A 24814-nucleotide genomic window follows, 5' to 3' on the forward strand; every position below is an offset into this window, starting at 1 on the left:
ATAAATTAATGTATTTTAAGCAACTGTTCCATCACTTCCAAAAAGAAGATAGCTAAGAAGAACAGGAGAAACACAAATAAAAAACATTTCTCTCTTAGTGCTGTTTCAGATCTTAGGAGATCACCTGCAATGAAAACAATTGATGCTGGTTTTTAATTTGCTCATGTCTCATGGATTTCCTTCAACAATATTTTTCTAGCACCTCTTGAACCAAATCAAGCATCTTCCATCCACAACTTTCTTCATCAAGGAGTTCCAGTCTTGTACTCATTCCATGGAGAACCACATTCTTTTTTTCTGAATTTAGTGTATCAGATCTTTCTCTAATGGACCCTGACTCTCTTACAGACCACTTACTTTCTGTTGCACTTGCACTCTTCTTAAATTCACACTGCTACAACCTCCCCAGCCACTGCAGTTCCAAGCCTAGTATTTTATTATGAATGTGTCTTTCCTAATAGTTTTATATCACAGCTGTTTTACCACAGGCTGTAATGTGTAACAGAATGATCATAGCTAACCTGCAAGGTATTTTTTGTTATATGTTTGTTATAGCAACCAGCCTCCAACATCAGCTGGAGTGGATGGGACATGCTGGAAAGTTCTTTGCCATTGATATCAGTCAATTACACATTCAGAGAGGGCTTAACCCAGAAACTATTGCATTTGTGCTCTTCTCTTTGGCTGGTACTTCATGTGTGATTCACAAGATATATTTATTCCCAGAACATATTTGATCAGCTACTGCAGCACACCCTATCTAGATGAATATACTTGTTTATTAAACAAATTATCTTTTATTTACAAAAGGGACAAAGAGAAGAAATCCCTAACCAAAGATACTTGTGGAGTTACAACCACGAAGCACATAAACTAGAAAGAAGCTGTATGGTGTGTCCCAGAACACACCAGGGGAAATTAATTTGCAGCTAAAAACAGAAAAGACTTGAAGAGAAAGGCTGTATTTGAATAGCAACAAATGATGGTTTTTACTATAAACCTCCAGTGTACAAAAGTGTTTAAGTATATTTCCAGCTTTTGGAGAAAGCCAGACCCACCAAAAAAAGTAAAACATTCTCCTACACAAATACTCTGAAGACTATCTCTGCTGTCAATAAAATATGTCTTCAGCAAAAACCTTAATATTCTTGCTTGAGAGTTCAGATAGTAAACCTGATGCAATTTGTTTCTTACTGCTTTCCAGACATTTTTTTCCTCTTAAATCCATAAAATACCAGAAACCTTACTGAATGGAAGAGGGTTCTGAAAGGTTCATTACTGTCATTTTCTCAGACTGCAAAGCTCTTTCTTACCAGCTGTGACACATCCAACAGCAGATTCTTGACCAGGGCCATCACCAGTAATGGGTTGTTCCTGCAATGTCGCATCCTCTCCACCACTTTCCATTTCCATTTCATTTGTACAAGCTTAAGGAGAGGTAAAGAAGTTATCAAAATTGCTATGATGTTTATTCTATTACTTTGACATCAGTAGTTGCTGTCACTGTTTGACGTTTTGGCTAAAAAGAATGACACTTAATGATAGGAGTTAGGACAAATCAGGTCATTGAGAAACTTAGAGAGACTATACAGTGCTCCTTTAAGAGCCTTTTTCTAATTAACACTGAAGCTATTTTATACCTCTCAGGTAGAGGAAAATGTCAGTAAAGCAATTATATACACTTCATTGTGCAAACTTAATTTACACATAGTCACAGACTTTTGAATTACCTGAGCAATACAAGAAAGTCTCTTCTCAAATTCCAGTGTGCTAAATTCAACAGGACTTCTAATTTTTATACAAATACGACAGCGACTTATGGTACAGATAAGAGGTTCCATGTACTAGCAGCACTTGGAACACTGATTTCCAACCTACCTGTTCCACAACATGAAAACTAAATTTTGCTACTTTAGACCTAAGATACCTTAATCTGTGAGCTCCTCATATTAAATAAAGGAATTTTGCATGGAAAAGGCACTACTGAGTGCTTCTTTGGGTAACAGTATCATTATAGAGCACAAAACCAGGAAATATTTGGTTTTTTCCTCATGTAAAAGCTTTTTCAGTTAAGGAAATTAATTAATATGCACCAGACAAAGTAGGAACAGAAAAACTGAAGTGTATGCTAAGTGTTAAATCAAAAGGAACAGATCCTCCATGGAATTTAGGACAAAAAAAGTCAAACAAATATAGCTTTCTTTTCAGGAAAGTGTCTTTATAGAGTTCAAAAAGCCAGGAACTATTAGGTGATGCTACTTTTAGCACCTAGATACAGCTCTCAGACTGTCAGCTTTAAAGTGGAATTTCTAACTTTGAGTAAATGATCATTTAGATTGGCTCCAAATCTGATTTTAATGTACAAAAGCACTCTCCTGGGTATAAAACACTGCATGACTGTACTGATGTAATAGCTCCAGATTACTCCCAGTTGTTGAGATGACAGTCCTGTTCTTCCTTGGGGAGAAGAGTATTCCTGTCAGTGCTTCTACTACCTAGAAATCCTAACAGAAGTTTTAAGTCAAACTTTAGTCTTTCAAATAAACCTGTTACTTATAAAAAAGTTTTCAGTAGAAGATTGGGAGTTTTTCCACTGTAAGCTTTTGGATATTACTCAGACATCTCCCTAAATGTTCTAAGTACACTGCCTTAGAGTCCAACAGTCTCTGCTAACCTTTCAGAAAGGAAGTGATCTTCAAAGGTTGAAGTTGCCACTTTTTCCAACTTGGTGCACATGTTCACTGACAGGGTTCTGCTTTTTCATATACATTTACCTACTGTCACTGCCTTTCCTCCAGGGTTATCTTTTTAACCATTGCTTTACTGTTCATGAAAGGTTTGTCCTTACATGCACAGGCTAAAATCAAAGGAATTTGTTTACACAAAACATCGGCTTGAACACACAAAAATGAAGAGTTTTGTTGTAGTCCAACACTTCCCCTTTCCAGTCAAAAATTACCAGGTTTTTGACAATAGAGATGCCTTCTAAAACAGAGCTTTTCAATTTCTTTTAACAAAAGACCAATGTACAAACATTGCTGTTTAAGCACTGAAAATGCACATGGCAGTGCAGTTAATCTGTTAAGATTTTACCTTGCTTCCAAACTCATTCACAACTGTCCTTTTCTTAGGAAGTTCAGCCTGCATGAGAGTAGGTGCTATCCACCAGAGCACATGGTGTGAAATACACAGAGGCATTCAGATCACACAGGTCTTGTGGATGACCCACCAGACTCAGATCAACAGATCCAATTTCTCTCTGTGCTTCCTTATGTTACTGAATAATTATTAAAAAAATACACTTTTCTGCAACTTTCCACCTTTTGCTTAATTTGTCTACTTAGGTCAGAATCTCTCAGAAACAAGATAACTGATCATATATTATTTTGAAAAAGGACACCTGCTAAAAGCTTTTTAGTTAAATATACCTGTCCCTTGACCACAGTCTAGTTTCCACTGCTGTGTCCTACCTGGACACAGTGAGGAAAATGGGCACTATGAGACAGACAAATACCAAAAGGGAAAGAGGGAAACAAGGAAACTGGATGTCTCCAGGAACGTCTACACCTGGTATTTAAGAACAAATGAATAAAACAGTTAGGCTGTCAAAGGAATACGTTTATGAACTGTACCACACCAGGAGGGGAAAAAAAAAAAAAAAAAAAAAGTAAAAAAAAAAGTTTATTGCTACAGGCTGGGAAGCTGGAGCTGGAAGGTTGAGAGACACCACCAAGGTGCTTCCTTGCCCATGTTTTTAATACAGGATCCTGAAGCCACAAACCCAGAAATGATATTGAAGAGACAGCTCACCCATGGATTGCTTGAGAAGCTGATGCTAAACACAGGAATGGATGAACTCCACAGAGTACTGAGTATAAGTGGCTGGTTGACAAAAGACTTTGTGAGATGGCTGCAGGTATTTATTTTTTATGTTAGCATTTTGGAAATATAAAGATTACATCTGATTACCTGTTACATTGTCAGGTTCAGGAATGAGTTCAGAAGTGTCCATTATATCACATGACTGAATCTGATCCCCTTCTCCTTGTTTACAAAGAGTGCAGATGTAGTCCTTCAACTGAGACTCCAATTCACTACCTGGACACCTGTCACATTCTACGTGAATCCACCTAGGGAGATTGATTTAGAGTCATCATGATTTTAATAAAAAAAACCATAAAGTATCCTAGTAAAAATCAATTTAAGAATAGCACTGTTTTACATTACTCTGGGAAAATAACAAAATTCAACCCATGTTCTACTATGGAGAATTTTTAGAGAAATAAGCATGATACATCAGTATGTCAAACAGTGAACACATTTAAATATGAAGACCTGAACTGTCACTAAAGCCAAATGGACACCACAACATCTCCAGCAGTATCGAGACATTGCACAGCACTGAACGTGGAACACAGCCTACATTCTTAACAGGTTCCCAATAGTGTCTATTATTATTATTATTATTATTATTATTATTATTATTATTATTATTATTATTATTATTATCATAGCAAAACACATCAAATGAAACAGAGAACACACAATCAAAATTAAAAAAAAACCAACAGTCTTTAAAAGCTAGGATGATGACTCTTCTGGTCTGCTTACTCACAAAATAGATGGAATGTAAGAAGCAGCAGTAGCAGCAGCACATAATTCTCTGTACACCTCAAGTAATTGCCAATTAATATTTACTTGCTAATATTATAATAAGATTACCTCCAACTGTTCATTTTGTTTAGGGATGAAGGATCAAGATGCTGCCCAACAAGATGCTACAGTATTGTTCATGACAAGACAGTCTACACCCTTAACAGAAATGCATTCCGGTCACACAGCTCACTATAAGCTTTAGGCATTTTAGTACAGTGAAACAAAGATTAGGGTTCTTACCTTTTGCACATGTGACAATGCAACATATCTTTCTGGAAGTCTTGGAGGCACAGTTTTTCACAGAAAGGACAAGATAAGTTGTCTTGCTGTTGGTAACAACTGTCACATACCAAACAATTATGGTGCCACTGACAACTCGTTCGTGTGCCACACTCAGCACATACTCTACAGTTCTAGAGATCACAAGAATGTAGTTGTTAGTTATGTTCACAATGTGATAGTACTGCCATTAACTGACATTTTCTTGGTTATAATTAAGTTAAATAAAGTTTTTTATTCTTGATGACACCAATAAGTTATCCAGGAATCAATAACAGAGCATGAGGAGCTTGTGCAACAGCAAGAAGAGTCTCCTTGCACTGCTCAGTGACTTGAGAGCGGTATTGTGAGACCAAACTTTTTTATTTCTAATCTCAGTTGTTTTTTAACTGTCATACTATGAAAACACACACATCTTCTATACAGGGACTTCCCTTGTTACGCTGAAATCCTATTTTTATTATTACTTACAAAGTTACTGATAAACCAAAAAATTCATCCTGCTCTCTTTAAATGCAAAGAAACCCCTGAGCTGCAGAACTGCTGCTCTGGTAAGCATGAGGTAGCTGAATATAAAGAGTGCTCATGTAATGGATTACCTACACTACAGCAGAGGTTTTAAATTTACATTTTAGTTTACATTAGATCATGAGAGCAGCTGTGAAGGTTAAGTGAAGGTTATCCACTTCACCTGGATACTACAGTCCTCTTTTCCCCTATGGGGCTGCATCAGCCACTGCACTGACAGCTGCCCACCCAGAGCAGCTGCAGAGCCATGTGGCTACACACAAGAGGGATTCCTTCAGAAATCACAAGTTATGTTACACAGCAACAGCAGTCCACAATACACCTATGACACTTTAATGTGGATAACAACATTTGGGCCCCCATAATCACAAGGAATTATTCTGAAACCTTTCAACTTACTTTACATTTCCAGCCATTTGTTGGTACAGCATCCATAACTGGCTGGAGACAGAAAGTGTGGTAGCCTTTGTCACATGTATCACACACCAGCATCTTGTTGTCTTCCCCAGAATGTCTAAGAAAAATAATAAGTGATTAAAAAAAATATTTAAACAAGCCATAACAAAAAAAATCTATTTCATTAAAAAATCTAAAAAGGAAGACACGTAACTGAGCACATGAAATTATATGAATAACACAAATCTCTCCAAAGATAATGCCTTCAAATCCATATTTATGACTGAAAATCACTATGCTTACTTCAGCAGGTGCTGAGCCTGTACAACCATTCCAACTTCTAGAAATTATCCTGCTTTAATTTACACAGATGTAAGCAGATTTAATGACCTTTCTGTACTGAAATCAGTCCAAAATCTGAAATACATATTTTTTTCTTTTTGAAAAGAACACTGTACTTGCTCCTACAAATAATCTGTTTTTCCCAATGAAAAGAGTCATCAACTCTGACTACCAGAGCTCCTACAATGTCAACCAACATGACTGCAAGAGCAAAACAAACATTAAAGGAAGGGATTTCAATTTTCCTGCCATCAGGTATTATAGAGCTCTACCACAAGCTTCCGCAATAAAACAAATTCACAGAGAATAAGACAAATAGGTTGGTACTATCTAAAGGCACTGTGTTCTGCCTTAGTTTAAACAAATTAATCCAATAAATAAGTATAGAACAAGACTTGCCTTGATAAAGCTTTAAAATATATGGCATTACACATACTAGTCAACACTTCCTTAACTGGGAGACCTGATATTTTAAAATAAACAGCAAATGCTCTCTTTGTATGGAGATAAGCTTCAGATGCTATTCTTTAACACTGGCATGAAACTGATATACTGCATAGCATCACAGGTGTGAAACCACCACGTTTTCTTCTAGTTTTCCACTAAAGAGATTTGTTAGCAAATATTGTATTTACCCAGCACAACATTTTTAGGGGTACTTTTTAGAATAAGCTTCACTACTTTAACTTCTTTGCTGGCATTTGCTATCAGCTGTGTGTGATTAGGGAACAATCTTTAAAGTGGGTGAATCTGAACGCTAGCAAACACTGAGTGTTCTGCTTGGAAAACAGCAGCACTGACTGATCAGGTAAACGAGGCAGTGGTGAAGTGGCTTTTTTCCTTCACATGGTCCCAGCTGAATCAAGTAAAGCTGAACAAAACTCTTCAAGTAAAGCCCCTTAAAAAAAAAACTGACAAGCAGAAGAACACGTGTATGAGAACATGCGTAGAGGAGTCAGTTTTCTAAGTGAAACTTTGTAACATTGCAACAATCATGTTTAGTTGTCTCAGTATTTGTGTGGTGTAATAATTCAATCATGATCATATAATTGTTTTTTTCTTTGCTCAACTAAGCCATGTTTTTGTTTCCACATTGACTCATTAACTGCCCCTGAAAGATACTACAAAACAGAAGTGAGGGCCTAAAGCAGGGGACCTACCTACTTATGTAGGTAGCTACTTCATGTACCTACTTCATGCACAGCTGAAGTGGCAGCTGAGAAAGGACACAGGTTCCCAGACTGTAAAGGCACTACATTGAACTAATTTGTTAATTTGGTAAATTCAATAAAAATCCTCCTGTATGAAAGGAGGAAAAGGTCAGAAAGTTTGCTTATCTTCAGAACCTGCCAAGGTAACAGCAGGGGTACAATGGACAGGAGTTCCAGCTCAGCTCTTTTAGAAGAAAGCTCCCAACACAACCGTTTGTTCAGCTACTTAATATATTAACATAAAATATTTATCTGGACAAACAATCTATGCTTTTTGGAATAAAGACTAGAGAGGAGAAGGGTCCAGGGACACCTTACTAGCCACCCTCCAGTACCTGGAAGGGGACTACAAGAAAGCTGGGGAGGGAATCTTCTTAAGGGCATGTAGCGAGAGGACACGGGGTAATGGATTTAAACTGGAAGAGGGCAGATTTAGGTTAGAAATTACAAAGAAATTCTTCACGATGAGGGTGGTGAGACACTGGCACAAGGAAGTTGTGGCTGGCCCCATCACTGGAAGTATTCAAAGGTCAGGTTGTATTGGGCTTCGAGCAACCTGATCTAGTGGGAGGTATCCATGCCCATACAGGGGGGTGGGAACTCAATGATCTTTAAGGTCCCTTCCAACCCAAACCATTATATGGGTCTATGATTCCACATCCTTTAAGTCTCACTTACTTGCAGTTCTGGCACACTTTGCAATCAGGACACTGCCAACCTGCTCTTTTTAAAGGTGTAACTTGTATGTCCAGGCACATCCCATGGTAATGTTGGCCACAGGTAGTACAAAAAAGTTGATCTAAGAGGTCTCCAGGGCTGTCGCACACTGCACAATTTGCTTCTTCCTTTGCTACAAAGAAATCATTTTTTCAATTATTATTTCATTCAGAATGAACAATTCAATGAACCCAATGAAGCCAAGAAATTCTTTAGTATTTCTTATGCATATAAAACTTGATCATTCTTATGAAATTCAAATTTAATTAGTATATTTAATAACTACTCCTTTCACTTGGTTTTCTGATATATTCAACTAATCTTCTCGTAACAAAAGTACATTAATTTTAAACCTTAATAAAGTCTTACCAGAAAGAAACAGTTTTATTCTCCTCAAGATAAAACTGAGAGCTTTAGGACCAAACCTTCTTTAGAACAAGTACAAAATAAAGTTCCTAACTGATCTAAACCTATTATTTAGCTGAAGTGTTTGCAACATGATTGCTCTAACCTGAGTCAGGGCAAGTAAGCAAGCCTGTCAACTTGAACAAAAACCTGAAGGAGAACCAGCCTAATGAGTAAATGCTTCCAATGCTCTGCCACTAAAACATCAAGGAAAAACACAAACTTTGCTGTGCACCACTGTCAGTCTTTAAAAACAGGAGAGTATGGACTTGAGTCTTTGTCATACTTAAACATACGTGAACTCTTGAGTACATGAACTGGGAAAACAGGTCTAAACAAATGCACTCTTAGTCTGATCCTACCACTGAACAGTTTTCATAAAACCTGGTACTAATCATACCATTTGGATGCTGTGTACTCACATCTTTCAGGAGCCTGATCAATATGGTCTGGACAAAGGAGGGACAAGTTACTGAAATCCTGAAATGTGCCTGCTCCAGCAGCACAGGGGTAATGGTACATCTGGGTACATTTCTCTTCACAGCATTTGATAGTGGCTCCAAGGTGCTTACAATATGCACATCTCTGAAAAAAAAAACATTACAAATTGTTCAAAAACTATTTTTAATTGTAATTTTTCATCCAGATATGTTCCCCAGTCCCATTTAACAAACACCTCAGCCAACAGAAGTGAATGAGTACTGAGGAGTAGGAAACTAGTGGACTGTGTCATTCAGTGGCAGTCCTAGATTTTTCAAACTTGAAATGTTTTAACAAAACACACTCTAAACACACTCTGATAACCAAGATTATTCTTTTCACAGAAAAGCACTTTCCTTCTGTATGTCATCTAACTTGAGCTAAATTAACCTTCAGTAAACAGGCTTGGAGACTTATTCTGAGTAATTAAGGCAGACCACACTATGCTGTCAACAGGTTATAACTAAAAACCACATAGCTCTGTAAGCTGTAATTGAAAACTAAGTGGACACTGTAATCAGAAATGCAAATGGAAGCAAAATACTGTGTTTTACCAAAAATCTTACTGACATTAAACAATTCTCCCTGGGATGATAATGCATTGCATAACCTAGCACTTTCTTCTCATCTCTCCTTTCAAGGCTACACACGCATCACCGCTAAATTTCGAGAAATCAAAACCAAACGTGATTATTATTAGGGACCATAGTCACATTAGCAAGGCAGTAATTCTGTGGAAAGAACTACCCAATAACCCTCCAGTTCTCCAGTCAAGAGGGAACAGATTCCATCAGCCTGCTTGTAAAAATCACCCACACCTTTCTGATTCAGTTAATCAGTCTTTTTGGATTCATTACAGTCCCTGAAGCACTGTAACATGCTTTTGCACTTTTTCACCAAGGCAACAATACTTTATAAGGCTAAGGCAAAGCACCATAAAATGTGGAGTAAACTCAAGAAAAGACAGGTCAGTGGCTCACAGGAAGGCATACATAACCTGCAGCAAAAACTGAGCTTAGCCAACTCCTGTTTTTCATAATAAAAATATAATACTAACCCTGGCATGTTTGATTTCTAGCTCAAGTGTTACGGAACATCCAAATATGGACAAATACCAAATCAAAGTTACATACTGCATCTGCTTAATTCCTAGACTACAGACAGTATTTATTACCATAATTCTTCTGTGGTTCCAAGCCTGGCATGGAAGGAGGCATGAAATACTGCTACTACAAGTCCACAGATATCAAAACCAGCCCATATGAAAATACAAATCACAAAGCTGCCTGTCTTAACAGCAACACTGACATTCTTAAAACCGGATTAAATCAATGTCTTCAGCAAAATATCTGCCTGCACCACAACTGCTGGACAAGGGAAAGAAAAAATACTAATTTATGCTAAATACAACTGCAGTGTAAAATGATAAAACACTTCAGCACAGAAATTAAAGCAAGGATAAAGGAGAGCTACTGCCATGTTGCTGTGCCACAATGTTTAGTGTAGTTCTCCTATCTACAAGACATCTCACCTCTACCCATGTCTTGAACACCTACTAACAGTATGGAAAAGATACATTCTGCTACTTTACCAGCTGCAATGCAGAGTGGAGGAGGGAAAAGACAAGCAGTTACACGGAGCTCCTGAAGCAAGTCAAGAAGGCAGCAACACTAACTAAGCTTAAGGACTGCCAATAAAACCAGATTCATGCAAGAAACTCATTTAGGGAACAATATAATCAGTAAACACTGACTGAGGCTGCTGTAGAAGGTAAATCCTGAACTTAGGTGTGAAGTGATGAAAACACAGCACAGTCTCCCACTTCACAAACTGCAGCTGCACAAGCAGCATGCAACCCACTGCACTGTTTTGTACCTGGCATTCCTACTGCCGGCTGAGAGGGCTCAGAAAATAACTGAGGCCTAACTCTGACAGCCAGGCTGTCACAGACATTTCAAAGACATTTCTTGGTAAGAAAAACTAGGAATGGCAACTTGGGAGGAAGTAAGGTCCAAAACGTCCCTCAAAAAAATATTCAACAGAGACTAATTAATCCTTAGGAGTTATCTAACTGGGAAAGAAAATTTTATGAGATGTGCAAGCACTCTAAGAATCCAACATTGACTAAAAGCTGGGAATAATGGATTAAAATAGCATTATTAATGGAATTTTTAAGCCTCATCTGTTTTTCAAAGCCACCAAACAACAATACATAACAAATTTAAAATCAGAATATACTTTTTCCAAATGCTATATGACTAAATGATGAAATTATTAGAAAAGAGCAAGCTACAATATTACTGTAAAGCCTTGAAAAATGTTGATGTTGATTTAAGAAATCATGGAAAGATGCTGGAAGAAAATGGAAGCCCAAATTACATTTAATTGAACCCTTCAAACCCATCTGCTAAACTGCACTGGCAATGAAAAGCATTTGGCAGCAAAGTAAAACACACACTTTAAAAACAATGTGGTATATATCATCTGAAGCAAATAAAAAGCACAGAATATCAACATTTCCTGAATTTATAAGAGAGATAAAGAGTCTGAAGAAACAAATGCCCAAAGGGAATTTTTTTTGGCAACAGCTGTTGATGAGAAGAGTTACTTTTCCAGCACTAGAAGCCAGCACTTCTCTGAAACCAGGCCACATGCTATGACCCCAGAAGTATGCAGCTATTACAATTAGCTGACATTCCCAACAAAGTGAAGATGTGAACAGAAAAATATATTTTGAAAAAACAAAAACAAAACAACAAAAAAAACCCTCTGCTAAACACACTCAGTAACAAATACTACTTTATTCTCTGTTACTAAAACACGGCATCAGGACAGTAGGAGATGGAAGGATGGAAGGAATAAATTGTGTTACCCATGAAATGCAACTGTCTTTACCACACTGTATGAGGACAGTAACAGAGACAGCAGAGTCTTCAGTTTCATTAGAATGAACACAAAATAAGAACTTATGTGAAGCTGAATCATATATAAGCTGATCTTATAAGAATCTTATATAAGCTGAATCAAAGTATTCAAAGGGCAGGTAAAGGAAAATGATAAACTGTCAAAGCAAGCCAAACACTGTTTTGGTCATGGATCAAGTAATTCTACAGTCCGTGTTCTACAGAAAACAAAATAAATGTACAAGGTGTCAGAAAGCTAGAGAGAGAGTTCATTACTTACTCAGAGTACATTCAATAAAATAAATGTCACTAAAGAGAGTCAGCAGACTGTGTTCCTTCTCAAAAAGTCCTTCACTGGTTACCAACTGTTGTCTTCCACAAGCTCCTACTGCACTCATCCATAGCAAGAAAGCTCTGATCCCATCCATAATGCTGCTACTTCTCACTATTGTCATTTCCATCATTTAAAATTGTCCACGCTACCTTCTGCTTGGTCCTTTTCACTTTTTTATTTCTACATCTGATTTTTTTTTTTCATATAGACAGAAAAGGATCTCATTTTTAAAAGCAAATAGCTACATGGTCTTTCAGTTTTATTTTAAATTTCCCTTTATTCACTAATACCATTAGATCAAACATGACACTGTCACACAAATACAGTGAAAGTGGAAGAAGTAAGTGAACTAACAGAAAATACAAGAAAACCTGATCAGTCATTTCCTATCTTTTCTAGTTGTATGGGAACACATCCCCCATGAAATACAGAAGCAGAAATCAGAGAGAGAATTTCAGGGAAGACAAAGCCACTATCACCATGCTAGAAATCACAGTTACACCAAAACCAACTGAACAAAGAGGTTAGTTCTGCCTGTGGCTTGGAAGCTCTGCTGAATGTCATAAATGCTACTGGCTTTAATGGAAACAGATGGACAAACTGGTGACAATAGTATACTAGTTGCATCTTTCCAACCTCCCTACATCATTAGTATTAGGTATTGCCACTTTTTTTTCCCCCCTGATTATGAATTTATTTTGCTTTAAAAGGGTCAGCTGAGAAAAACCATGATAACAAGAAGCAATTTTATGATAGTGTACCCAAAAATGCACACAAGCCATCTGTCCTTGGTTAAACAATTCAATGTGTTACCTGTAAGAACATATTTCAGACTGTTCAGCTACTGAAACTGCTCTCATACAAACCTGTAACTAAGGAGAACTGGACCTTAACATCCCGTCATTAATGAGACGGCAAAGAAATTTTAGTATAAACAGTGATAAATGAAGTATGTTCCTGGTAATTCTGATAATCCTCATTACTCCGTGATCTAGAAAAAGCTTTCTATTGCTTATAGACACTAATCATCATTAGCAATGCTCGTGTCAAATACATTGTTTTAAGTACCACAAAGCATCTAAGAGCAATGCAGTAAAATGTTAACATAAAAACCAATTAATGGCTTTCAATTCAACTACTGATTAGAAAAGGTACTAAATAACATGCATTTCCAGAAGTACTGGAAATAACCTTAATTTTTTTTTTTTTTTAATTTTGTATTAATCATGTAACAAATTTGGAAATTAAATTTGTAGCAAGCAATTCAATTAGAGATCAAGTATTTTTGTTCCTCAATCCTTAACACAAACCGAATTGAAGAAATTAAAATCTTGTACCTGTAATTTAAAATTAAAATGTCTTGAACAGAGATAGCATCCACATCATGCCAAGTACTCTGAAGTAAGTTTTTTTAAAAAAATAATCACAATTGTAGAAACAAAGTATCAAATTTTGCTTCTAAAAGTATATGAAAACACACGGGACAACCAGAAGAGGTGCCATTTGGCCAAGCTCACTTAGACTCACTTCTAATGCAGAATTCTTGACTAGATACTCCATCACTCCCTAATCTGCCCAGTTATCTAAATAGGAATAAGGAACAAAGGTAAGAAGATACAAATGATGATAACTAAATAGCACTATCAGTGACGCAGCACACGCAATCAAGACACAAAGCAAAAGTTGCTCCAAGTGTGGATATTTCAGGCCCTACAACTCGCTACTTTGTTCCTCCTTCCCACCAGTTGCCTCCTTTTTTCACCGTTATAACAAATTACATTAAATAAATGGTGTTGATATCAAGGCATCTAAACATGTGAACAATTTATATTTTTCAGCAGTATTTTTCATAATAGCTGTGATAGATTAATAATCTGTAAGAAACAAGTTTGCTAATGGAGATAGTATATTTTGTTTGATACGTGAAATAGGTAGAGAGGAAACCATGCAAACCTTGTGGCACATAAATCCTTCCACATAAAACCAGAAATGTTCCCAAACCCTGCCTACTCAGAAGCTCCACAGTAGGGTTTGTGTGCCTGGCTTGAAGTTGTGTTCTCCTCATCTTTATATAAACCAGTGGAATAACTGCGTGCCTTTGATTTCCTCCAGACTCTGCCTTTGCTGCTTTTTTCACACTTTCAGGAGAAAATCATTTTTCTATTCACTTTTTCACTTTCCACAAGATTTAGCATAATGTAAATGTTTTGAGCAAGTCTGAGCTTCCCCACAGCTAACAACCAACCATTCCATTAACCCTCATCTAACAACCACTGCAACAGAAGGGCACACAGGAGCCTGTTGTTTAGTTAGCATGTCAACAATGAGAAGGTCAATAACTTTTAATGTAATTTAAATTGTGATTATTAGGCTTCAGCATCAGCAAATTCAGGACAAACAAGGCAAGAACAGAAATCATCAACTTTGGTTTAAGGCTGCTTTTTGGCAGGCTCACTAAACAGACTATTGTGCCAATTCCATTTGATTCATGCTTGGAAAGTCTTAAGAAGTATGTGTAGACATTTTTTTTTGTTGTTGGCAGAGCACAGTCTGAGCCACAAACTGTTGGAGGCTTGAAAAAAAAAATAAAATAATTGGGGGAAACATTGCTACAAGCTTGTTGTTTAATGATCTTCTCCAGGCATCTGTTACTGGTCATTGCAGAAGATACTGGGATGAAGTCAACTTTCTGTCTAATCCAGCACAGCTCCCATGTTCCTAAATCACATATAAAGATTCTGAAGTAGCTTGAGCCTTCTACAGGTTATATCTATGCTAGAGATCCTCTACAGCCATAGCTAGGCTGGCATCATTAAATTTGCAAAGCAATTTAATAGAAACTCAGCGAAAGGAGAATTTACTGCTGACGCAGTCACACTGTGCTTCCAGAAGACATAAGGCTTGAGATGAAGACATTTAAGCTACAGGCTCTACATTTTGTGTTTATGTATGTGCCAAGTATTTAAGCTCCCATTGCTCTTAATAAAGGCTCAGTAATTTTATGGAATTTACCTAATTGCAATTCAGTTGATCAAACAATGGGTGCCTATTTTCAGGCTCTACTGACAATACCAGCCAGATCTCCATTACCTGTAACCAGAATTTAAACACAGCTCACAGACACATCCACAGGGAGGTCTAAATTTATATGACAAAAGTTCTCTGTTGGTAACACCATGAAGTCCACACCAAAGGTTTTGTCAGTGTGGCACTATCAAGGAAGGGATGTGAATGAGTACTGCTTACCAAGGCTTCCATATAAATTATGTTCTATTCATTTAAGTTTTCTGAATGATAAAACGCTGGGCTCAAGCTTCACATGCCTAATTTCTTTTAAATACTTTTCAAACACTTAGTCAAAACTTTCCACCCATTTCTGAGAATAGAGAAGTCAGTAAGAAAAACATTCTTCTCATCTTAAAAACAACCTCACTCACAAGACTTGCAATTTGGCAGGAATTTTAGTCTGGGGGATGCAAATCTTGCCCTTACCCTGTAGATCTATCCAGATGTGACCAAGCTTGAGAAAACTCTTTTCTAACAAAAAACACTTCCAAAGGTTGTCAGTGAAAAAACACAGAAAAATCTACTCTCATTGATCATGACTGACCCTCTCCAATTTCTAGCACTTACCAGACTACGTGTATCCTCTGCAAAGATTGCTTCAGTCTGACCAGGATTAGAGAGAGGAAGTCTGTAACAAATACTCTAAGCCTAAGCACAACAAGCAACTGGAATGGAAAGCAGACATCCCTATGGCTCTTGATACTACTGTCACTTAAATCATCTGGGGAATGAGAATAACCAGTACACAGGCAGATGGACAAATATGGGTCAAAGAGACAAATGGGACTAACTACACTGTATGAGCGAGTCTGATGAGACTGGGAGGAGAAACCATGGACTGAGATGGAAGCTGAGGAGGGACAGGGATGACACTTCAAGGGCCAATCAACTTAAACTGGGTAATAAAATTGGATGAAGAGCTGAGGGAACTGATGCATCAAGACACAGGAAATGGATCTCAAAAGGAACTTGGGGAAAGGGAATAGAAAGGTTAAGGAGAGGGCTTGCAGGAAAAACAAGGAAAAGTGGAAGTGGCTAAAAAATCAATTTCAGCAAAACTTCAGAAGCCTGAGGCAACTGAAATTTGATGAAGACTACAAGGGTGTTCTCTGGCTCCTAGTTCTATATTGGTATCATTTAGCCAGCTCAAATAGCAGAGGTCTGTATGTAGCCATAATGGTTTTAAACCTGCAGTTTGGAAGGAACCTTTTCCTTTTTTTCCCTGATGAAAGGAAAATATAGCCAGACAATTAAAAGGCAACACATGAACACAGAGACATAGATAAAGCAGTGAACAGACACACATATGTAAAACTACTGCTATGTATACCTTAGAACACAAAGGAATGCAGATGAAATATGTATTTAGTGCATAAAATAGACCTCTTAAAAGGACTCTGCATTAAAGAAACCTGTTACTTCTAGGACTGTGCTTAATTTGTAGAGGGGGAAAAAAGTACGTATCGAAAAAAATTGTGGATTGCATGAGGGAGAAAAAAACAGTTAGTTATGGCAACTGAGAGACTACCTTGCCAAACAGTTGTAGCTTCATTTCTTTCATAGAGCTCCTTTAGGATACTAAGCAGGACACTACATACAATTTATCTCAAGTTTTTTAGTTTTTAGTTTAGAAGCCTTACTTTCAAAAGCTTGGGATTGTTTTCTCCCTAAAAATACTGTCTTAATTTCTACAGAGATTGTGCACTCACAACTGCAAAAAGAGTGAAGAAAGAACTGCAAGATCAGCACAACTTTTTAAGTCTAAGTGCCTTTGAAACTTTCAATTTGCCATCTAAATCAGCAGGTATTTTAAAGTAAAAATATTTCAACTTTTCTTAGGGAAAATAGAGCCCAAGATGTGTAAAAAGGCTCATAAATCTCCTATTTGAAAAAACTTATAGACAAGGTATTCACATGTGTACTATAGTAGAAACATTATAGAAAACCTGATGTGGAAATGAGGAATTCCTTCATTTCAGCAGGGTTTGAATAGTCTCCATACCTACACTTTGAACAACAATGAAAAAATGTAACACTGACAAGGTTTTTACTATAACAGTGATGTCCACCCTACGGACTGAACTGGCACTTACTGTTCTGCATGTAATCATACAATTAAACACTGCTTAATCAGGCATACAAATGAAGAGTATTAATTGTGTGGAAAGGATATTAACTGTGTGCAGACAACTCGTCTTCTGCATGTCCTAACTTTGTGTGCTTGATTTGGTAGTCTTAATAATGCATTCTTTTAAGAAAAATTCTGTAGCTCCATTAACTCAGTTTAACAGAAGTTATTGTCAGCAAAATCACTATATATACTCAATGATATGCTTAATATACAAGGTAATAGTAGGGATGGGATGACAAGGAACTCTGGATTATGTACAGACATTAAAAAAAATACAAGAATTTCCTGCCTTTAATACCTTCCTCATTAGTGAGCAACTCTTTAGTATTCCTTCCCCACTGACTGCAATCAGTACCTCATTGTTCATAATTCCTATTTCCTTGGCTGTTCCTAAATTGCTCTCTCTAAATGGCAAAGAGTCATCGTAAACAAAATCCTACATCTTCAGTTCACTAATTTTTGTAAATTGAGCTCAAATAAAGCAATTAGATGCCATACTCTGAAACTACCAGCTTGAAACGTTAATATAATTTCTTTTCTAATAAAACCTTCACATGTTTTATCTGGCTGAGGCTTTTAGTTTTTTTCAATTTGACTAAATTAGTCACTTACACACGTTTCTCCCATTCTTCCTCCCAAAACATGGTATCCCCAAACATTCCATATCCTTTTTTATTAATTCAATAGCTACTGAAATAAATAAACCCCTTGTCCTTCCATCCTATTTCATCACTAACATTCCATGGGCAAGCATTATGAAGTGTGACATCTTGACCTAGAATTTAAAAACCTGAAATTAGTTGCCAGACATTTAGCAGGTAATTCCACCGTTGTATTGGGGTTCAGGGAGAAGGGATAAGAAGGGCCTGTTCATTTCATTTTGCAGCACGATGCCTCAGTAGCTTGTGAGGAAGAAAGCTGCCAAATTTTGTAATGAATTCCACAGAACATTAAGTCTGATGCTTAGCAGAAGCCATAACTGTTAAGTAAATGATATCCTTTTGATGAATATCCTTATTTGAAAACAACATTGATTCTTCTAACCCTTTAGCAGTGTCCCAAAACAGATGTGCACAACTGCAAATTCTGTTTGCTTTCAGGTTTACGAAGTGTGATGACATTTTTACAATCATGCATGAGCCCTTTTACCCGGGAGTAAAATAAAACACAATAATTCTTCACCATCTGTTTGTTAATTTTACATTCATTTAACTTTGCATTTTAAACTAATAATAATTTTCTCATAATATAGTTTGTTCCATTGGTAGAAATTACAGCTGTTCAATTAAAAAAAGAATGCTTTATAACAGCATACAGTTTTCCTCTAAATACTTCCATTGCTCTTAATTATAGAGATATTAGTGCCATCAAATGGAAAAAAGTGCCAGGAAATAGTGTTATGCTTTACATGTCACAGATTCCCTTAGTAAATGTACATATTTACTTCTGTTCCAGCACCAATTCCCACCTGGTCTCTTTTACATTAAAATTCCTTTTCTCCACTACAAGATTCTGTGAGGTTTTTAATGCTGCTATGTGTAACAGGCTTCTTACTTCTGAAAAAGGCACAAAGGATTAGATGAAGCCTCTGTTTCATATGTAGCACATAGTCAAATGAAGCACAGTCCTATTTCTTCATAACGCTTTTCCTTAATCTCTAACGACAGGCCGAGGAGGTTTGGATATTTTTATTCTTATCTAGTTACAGCTGAACTAGGACTAAAATAATTACTTAAAAGCTTTTTTGCACAACTTTTACAGTAGAATTGTGAAATCTCATGCCTTTATCAAAAGTAAACCAGCATTGAAATAACATGAATAATACATCAGAACTAGTGAAGGTGAAATAACTTGGGTCAACAAAAGACATGGGCCTTGGGAAAGAGCAGAAGGCAGCCTGAGATTCAGAGTCATATTTTGGATTCTGTGTTATGCTCTGGACAGGGCAATTTCCTGATGCTCCACACAGACCAGGCTGTGAGAACACAGTCCTAAACATAGACTGCCCACATGCTACTTCAAGTCTACTTCACTGGGGCCCCTAGGCTTAGTAATCATGATAATCTACAAACAAAGCCTTCAAGAGACAGAGACTGCTCAGCTAATTCATGTGAGCAGTTCAGTAGTATTAGAGGGACTGCTCAGATGGTTAAAACTATCAAGATTCAATCACTGTCTTCTAAACTCAATTTTATCTCATGACATGGAAAATCTTAGCATGAGGTGATCATCCTAATTCTGTGAAGTGTGAAGATAACAATGCTGCACAGTACTAGGATGAATACCTTACTAAAAACACCCATAAGGAAAGAGACAGTTTACCACAAAATGGATTTCAGGAGTTCAGCAAAGGCTGAAAAACACTGGACTGGTGCATAAGACCATAACAGTACGCTCAATCACAGAAATCAACTTCTCTAAGTACCAAACCCAACAGGTTTACATGCAATTCAGAACGGAAATACAAACATACGTTAATGTGAGGCTGAGCTTCTAGTCTTACCGGCATCTGAGTACTCTGACCTTTTACTTTCTCAGATGAGTGAGAGCACTGCTGCCAGGTCCGACCTTTACTGGGGGATTTATCCATCACAGCATTTTACATCTGACAGAAAGCAAACATTCTGGAGGTGCCCAAGGCACATTCTGATGGGATGGATGCGTAACGGTAACGCTCTTGTCAGCAAGCCATCACCTATTCCAAGGTACTCTCATTAAATAACCCTCACCTGGTATGACATTGGGAAAACCTGAAGCTCTTGCCTATCCAATGTAACAAATCCATTTACATTTTGGAAAATGAGCATTTTCCTTACAAAGCTCAAAGAATGAAGAGAGCACCTCAACTGTCTTCTTGTATTATTTCTCCAAAAGGTTTATGATTTGTCAACACATACAAATAACACCTAGTAATGCCATAACAACCTGCAGTAATTGAAAGGAGAAAAAATATGAGTATTTGCTTGCATATTTGACAGCAGTTTATTTAGATCCAGATTCACTATTTACTCTGCAGAATCTGTCACTCTTCCCAGTTCTTTGTAAGGTAATTTCCAACAGAAGCAGAGTGGGGGAATTTTTTTTAAACAGAAGGAAATATTATTTTATTAATTAAAAATTGGAAGTGAGAAGGCTAGAGGTGGAAATTAATGCAGTGTTATAAGAAAACCTGTCTAGATTTCAGATTGAATACATGTATTCTCATTGTATCTGAAGTGAGACTACTCACAGCACTGTATGTAGGGCTGTTCAGGATACTATACGTATCGAGTTGCTTTACCAATGCAACATGGTCCAGAAAGCAAATATTTATTTATTTGTTATATCAGCTCCTTTTTCCCCTGAACATACTGAAGAAGAACATGACATCTTTGAAGGAATGAATACTTTAATAACACTGAAGAAGAAACACACTGGTAAAAAGCTTATGGGAAGTGCTGATTTGAGAACATGCCACTTCATCAGTTATTCAATTATTATTAAATAGCATACTTATTATTAGTATGAATCATGACTATGACTCATGGAAGACCTACAAGCTCATTATTGGCAGCAGACATACCATTGTCTGCAAACTTTTTATTCCCAGGTCAGATCTGCAGGATGGAGGGGACAATTTTATAAACAAAATAAACACTACTCCTTTGTTCGCAGAGACAGCCATCAATAGTAGCCTAGATCATTAGAAAAAATAGCTTTAATGCAAGTAATGTCTTTATTTATCACTGAGTGTTACACACCAGCACATGAATGGCAGTTGGCCCACATTTGTGAAGATTCATAAGATGTCTCTCTCATGTGTGATTTGTTCCATGTTATTAAAAAACACTCAAGGACACCTGCATTAGTGGCAGTACTTCATACTGGGGCCTGCAATATTTATGCTCGATCTGCAACTCTGGGACAGAACTTACACTAATGGAAGTCAGTAACAAAATCTTTAGGGAGTTCAAAACTATTTTTTGCTAATGGTTTGATCTTGCAAGCTGCTGAGTACATCAATCTCAGAAGTAGTTTTGAGGCTACTGCTTAAAAGCGAACTGCTGCCAACAGACGAATGAATATGAGTACTCCTGAGTTTTAAATTAAAATGTGTTTGTATAGTTCTTTTGAGGATGGGTGAAAAGCCCAAATGAAAACCTGTAACAGAATTTATATTAGCAAGAAAAATATTACTTGGACTCTTTTGACTAGAATAACCAGAAACACTTTGTAACTCTAATTTCATTAAAGAGTTTGAACTTTAAAGTTCTTGTTGAAGGAAGAAGAAAAAAAAAAAGCATGGACCCACACCCATGAAAAATGTAAAAGACCTCAAATAAAATACTATTTAGAAGGGAAAATTTTGGGAAATAAAGATTGAAGTAAATTGTCTAACCAAACAATGCAACAGCTCAGCAAATATACCTAACAACTTGTCCCACGGAGGGATTTTATCCTTTTATTCACATGGCTTTTTATTTCTATAATGGTCAAAGCATAATGAGGACCTGTCCTTCACTAAAGCTAACCAATACTAACTACTGAAGACTGGTTCATCTTTTTTCATAAATATAACCATCACACAAAGACAAAATCAGACCCTTAAGCACTAAATTAAAAAAAAAACCAACAGCTTGATCAACATCCAAAAGACTGAATATAAAATATTTAAATAAAAAGCAGCCATGAGTGGGGTGGTAGGAAGGTAGGAAAATGAGGCGCGCATTTAAACACCTACAAAAGTGAGGAGATAGGTGGTACTGCCTCACTTCCTTGTATAAGTTTCTGTGGGCTTAGTGTTGGCATGCTTGTTAAGAGATGGCTGCAGTTTCCTGCCTTTTAAAATTATACAGAAAAAGCTCCAGTCTTCTCTGCTGAAAAATATTTATGGGATAATAATGATGGGATACTAATTTGCAAATATTTTCATAGTTTTTTTTTTAAGTAACATTTTTTTTAATTCCTTGTTCCACATTTAAAATGTAGAGGTGTTGCACTGTAGCTTTCTTTATTTTGTATACCTTGAAGGACTATGCTACTGCTGCTGAGCATAGAAAGAAGAGAAAGGGAGAGCTCAAGTCTCAATTCTCATGTTCTACAACAAAGCACCAAAATGGGTTAGTCCCATCAGCAAACTGAAGCACCAGCTGAGGAAGAAGATCCAATTTTTATTTAAGAGACGGTGCCACTTTCCTTTAGTGGGCTTTCTTTGCTCTTCAGAGATCAAGTTCTCCCTGTTTTTAATGCATAAACCCCCCAAAATAACTTGGTATAGACAGATTAGAAAATCCTGATGTGAAATGCTCAGCAACTGAGTGCCAACTTATTGTGAACTAGTAAGTCATTGCCTTAGTGCTTAGAGTGACACTTTAGACAGACATCAGGAGGGGGAGAAGAAAAAAAAAGAATATAGAGAATTTCTTCGGGTGTAGTATGAAAAAAGTGTTTTCTACTCAAGTCATGCAAAAAGGATGAAAAGGTCTTTGTGAAACACACTTGAGACATTTGGAACACACACTAAACAATTTCACTTCAGAGCTTTCAGTAAATTATTTCAGTGAATGTTACTGAATACAGGAAACCTGCACTGGAAATTCCTTCAGGAACATAGGCCCTTTCATGTTTCTCAGCTAGGCTTTTTTGGCTTTCATTTCTGGGCTATTGCTATTTCTCTCTGAGTGTCTCTCTGTGCCCCTAGTTCATTCTATCTGCTTCCTACACCTCACAGACTGCCCTTAGCATCTGCAATGCCAATCATCTAGTCAGCATCAAAATCCTCTCAGAACATCTTTGTAGCAACAACCTCTCTCCCCGGATTCCAGTACCCACCTATTCAACATCTAGAGTTCAAGAAAGGTGCATTTTTCAAAGCATTCATCTTGAAAAAACCCACAGACTGAAAACTCTAATGCTGACTTTGCTTTCTGATTTGAGTGTCAAGGGAATGCTCACAGGGAGAGCTCCCACAGAACAGCCTCCTGGTACCACAGTGGGAATCTGCTGCAGTGCGAGAGAAAAAGGAATACAGGTGAGGCTGAAAAATCAAACACTTCCCCATATGAACTGTGTTAAGTGAAAATGTCTGGTGCTGCCCTAAGCAATCCAAGTCTTTTCCTTCCTCATTTGCTACTGTGTTCCAGAAATGCAGTTATTATGGGAAAGATCACTTTCGTAGACTCGCCCGCCAGAAATTATGTCGTGCTTCTGTTCAGGCCTGCAAATTCACAGGGGGAACTGGGAAATGAAGTCAGAGAAATTAAATTCCTGCACTGCAAAACCTGATGCATTATGAACAGTCTTCTTTTACTCTGAATAAAGTTTATTACTCAAAGTTAAAATTCTTATATGAGAATACATGCACTAGTATTTGTCCCTTTACAACAGGTGGCAGGGATTAAGCTCTACCGCTTACTTCTTAGAGACCAAAGAACAAGACAAAGTTCCACTCTAATCTGTGAGTTCAATGTGCACTGACAATACTACTTGCTATGCAGACTAAATAACCTTGTTTTTTTTTTTCATATACTTGTAAACAAAAAGGTAGGGATACAAACACAACCTTTACTTGATAGAAGGCTCAGGACAAAGCAAGAGAAAAAAAAAAAAGTTTAAAAATTTACATCTTCTGCTTCATCTGACAAATGCTCCTCCCACCTGTGGTTCATAAATTAATGCCTGCATTCCTCTTGTTAATGCAATCAACATGGTGAAGGCAATATAAAAATTACCTACAGCTAAATTGGTCATTATCGTGTGCTCCTTTTTCTAATCAACAGGTCAGAGTCATGACAGCAGCAGGTTATGAAGCAAGGAACTATAATAAACACTGAAACATCATGTTAAAATATTTGTGCTCCTAACAAATTAGACTCCCAAAACAAGGCCTAAGAAAAAGCTCTAAATCAAAAGCTTTGCTAACATTTGGTACATTGATACTCTAATGTATATTAGCACATAAACAGGACAGTGTGTTTTATGTCTCTAAAGAAAGGAACATTTTCTGTTTGTTGAGAAGCAAATTTTTAAAAAGTGCTAAACTGAGGATGTGTCATATGGCCTTGAAATAAATTATTTCACATTTATAATGGATCTTTCCAGTCACAAAAATCCCAAAGACTTAACAAGCTGAAGCAAAGTACTAGCTCTACTGAAATGTTAACAATAAATATATTAAATAATGTGGAAATAAGTGAAAAATTATGTATTTCTTTAAAATTAAATTTTTGATAGGCATGAAGCCAGATAGCCTAATAATTATCAGATTATTTTAGGAACAAGTTTTTAATTAAATAGTTTCAGTTTAATACTCTAATTTTTTATTCCCTTTTTTTCCACTGGCTGTCTAACTTGAGAAGTTACTGAAATGGTAATAAAACATCTCATA

The 24814-nt window shown here is 36.9% G+C and overlaps 1 protein-coding gene across 11 annotated transcripts in view; it reads right to left on the minus strand.

Annotated features, from left to right (window-relative positions):
• The window catches only part of KMT2C (lysine methyltransferase 2C), a 195650-nt gene that overhangs the window by 85166 nt on the left and 85670 nt on the right, over positions 1-24814 (minus strand). For all 11 annotated transcript variants that reach the window (XM_051611813.1, XM_051611821.1, XM_051611823.1 and 8 more), the window contains 6 exons: positions 8957-9119; positions 8091-8262; positions 5863-5977; positions 4897-5069; positions 3970-4130; positions 1314-1427 (listed from right to left, as the gene is read on the minus strand). In XM_051611813.1, coding sequence (XP_051467773.1) covers positions 1314-1427; positions 3970-4130; positions 4897-5069; positions 5863-5977; positions 8091-8262; positions 8957-9119 — 898 coding nt within the window. The remainder of the gene's footprint in view (positions 1-1313; positions 1428-3969; positions 4131-4896; positions 5070-5862; positions 5978-8090; positions 8263-8956; positions 9120-24814) is intronic.

This window comes from Apus apus, chromosome 2 (genome assembly GCF_020740795.1).
Source record: "Apus apus isolate bApuApu2 chromosome 2, bApuApu2.pri.cur, whole genome shotgun sequence".
Lineage (NCBI taxonomy): Eukaryota > Metazoa > Chordata > Aves > Apodiformes > Apodidae > Apus > Apus apus.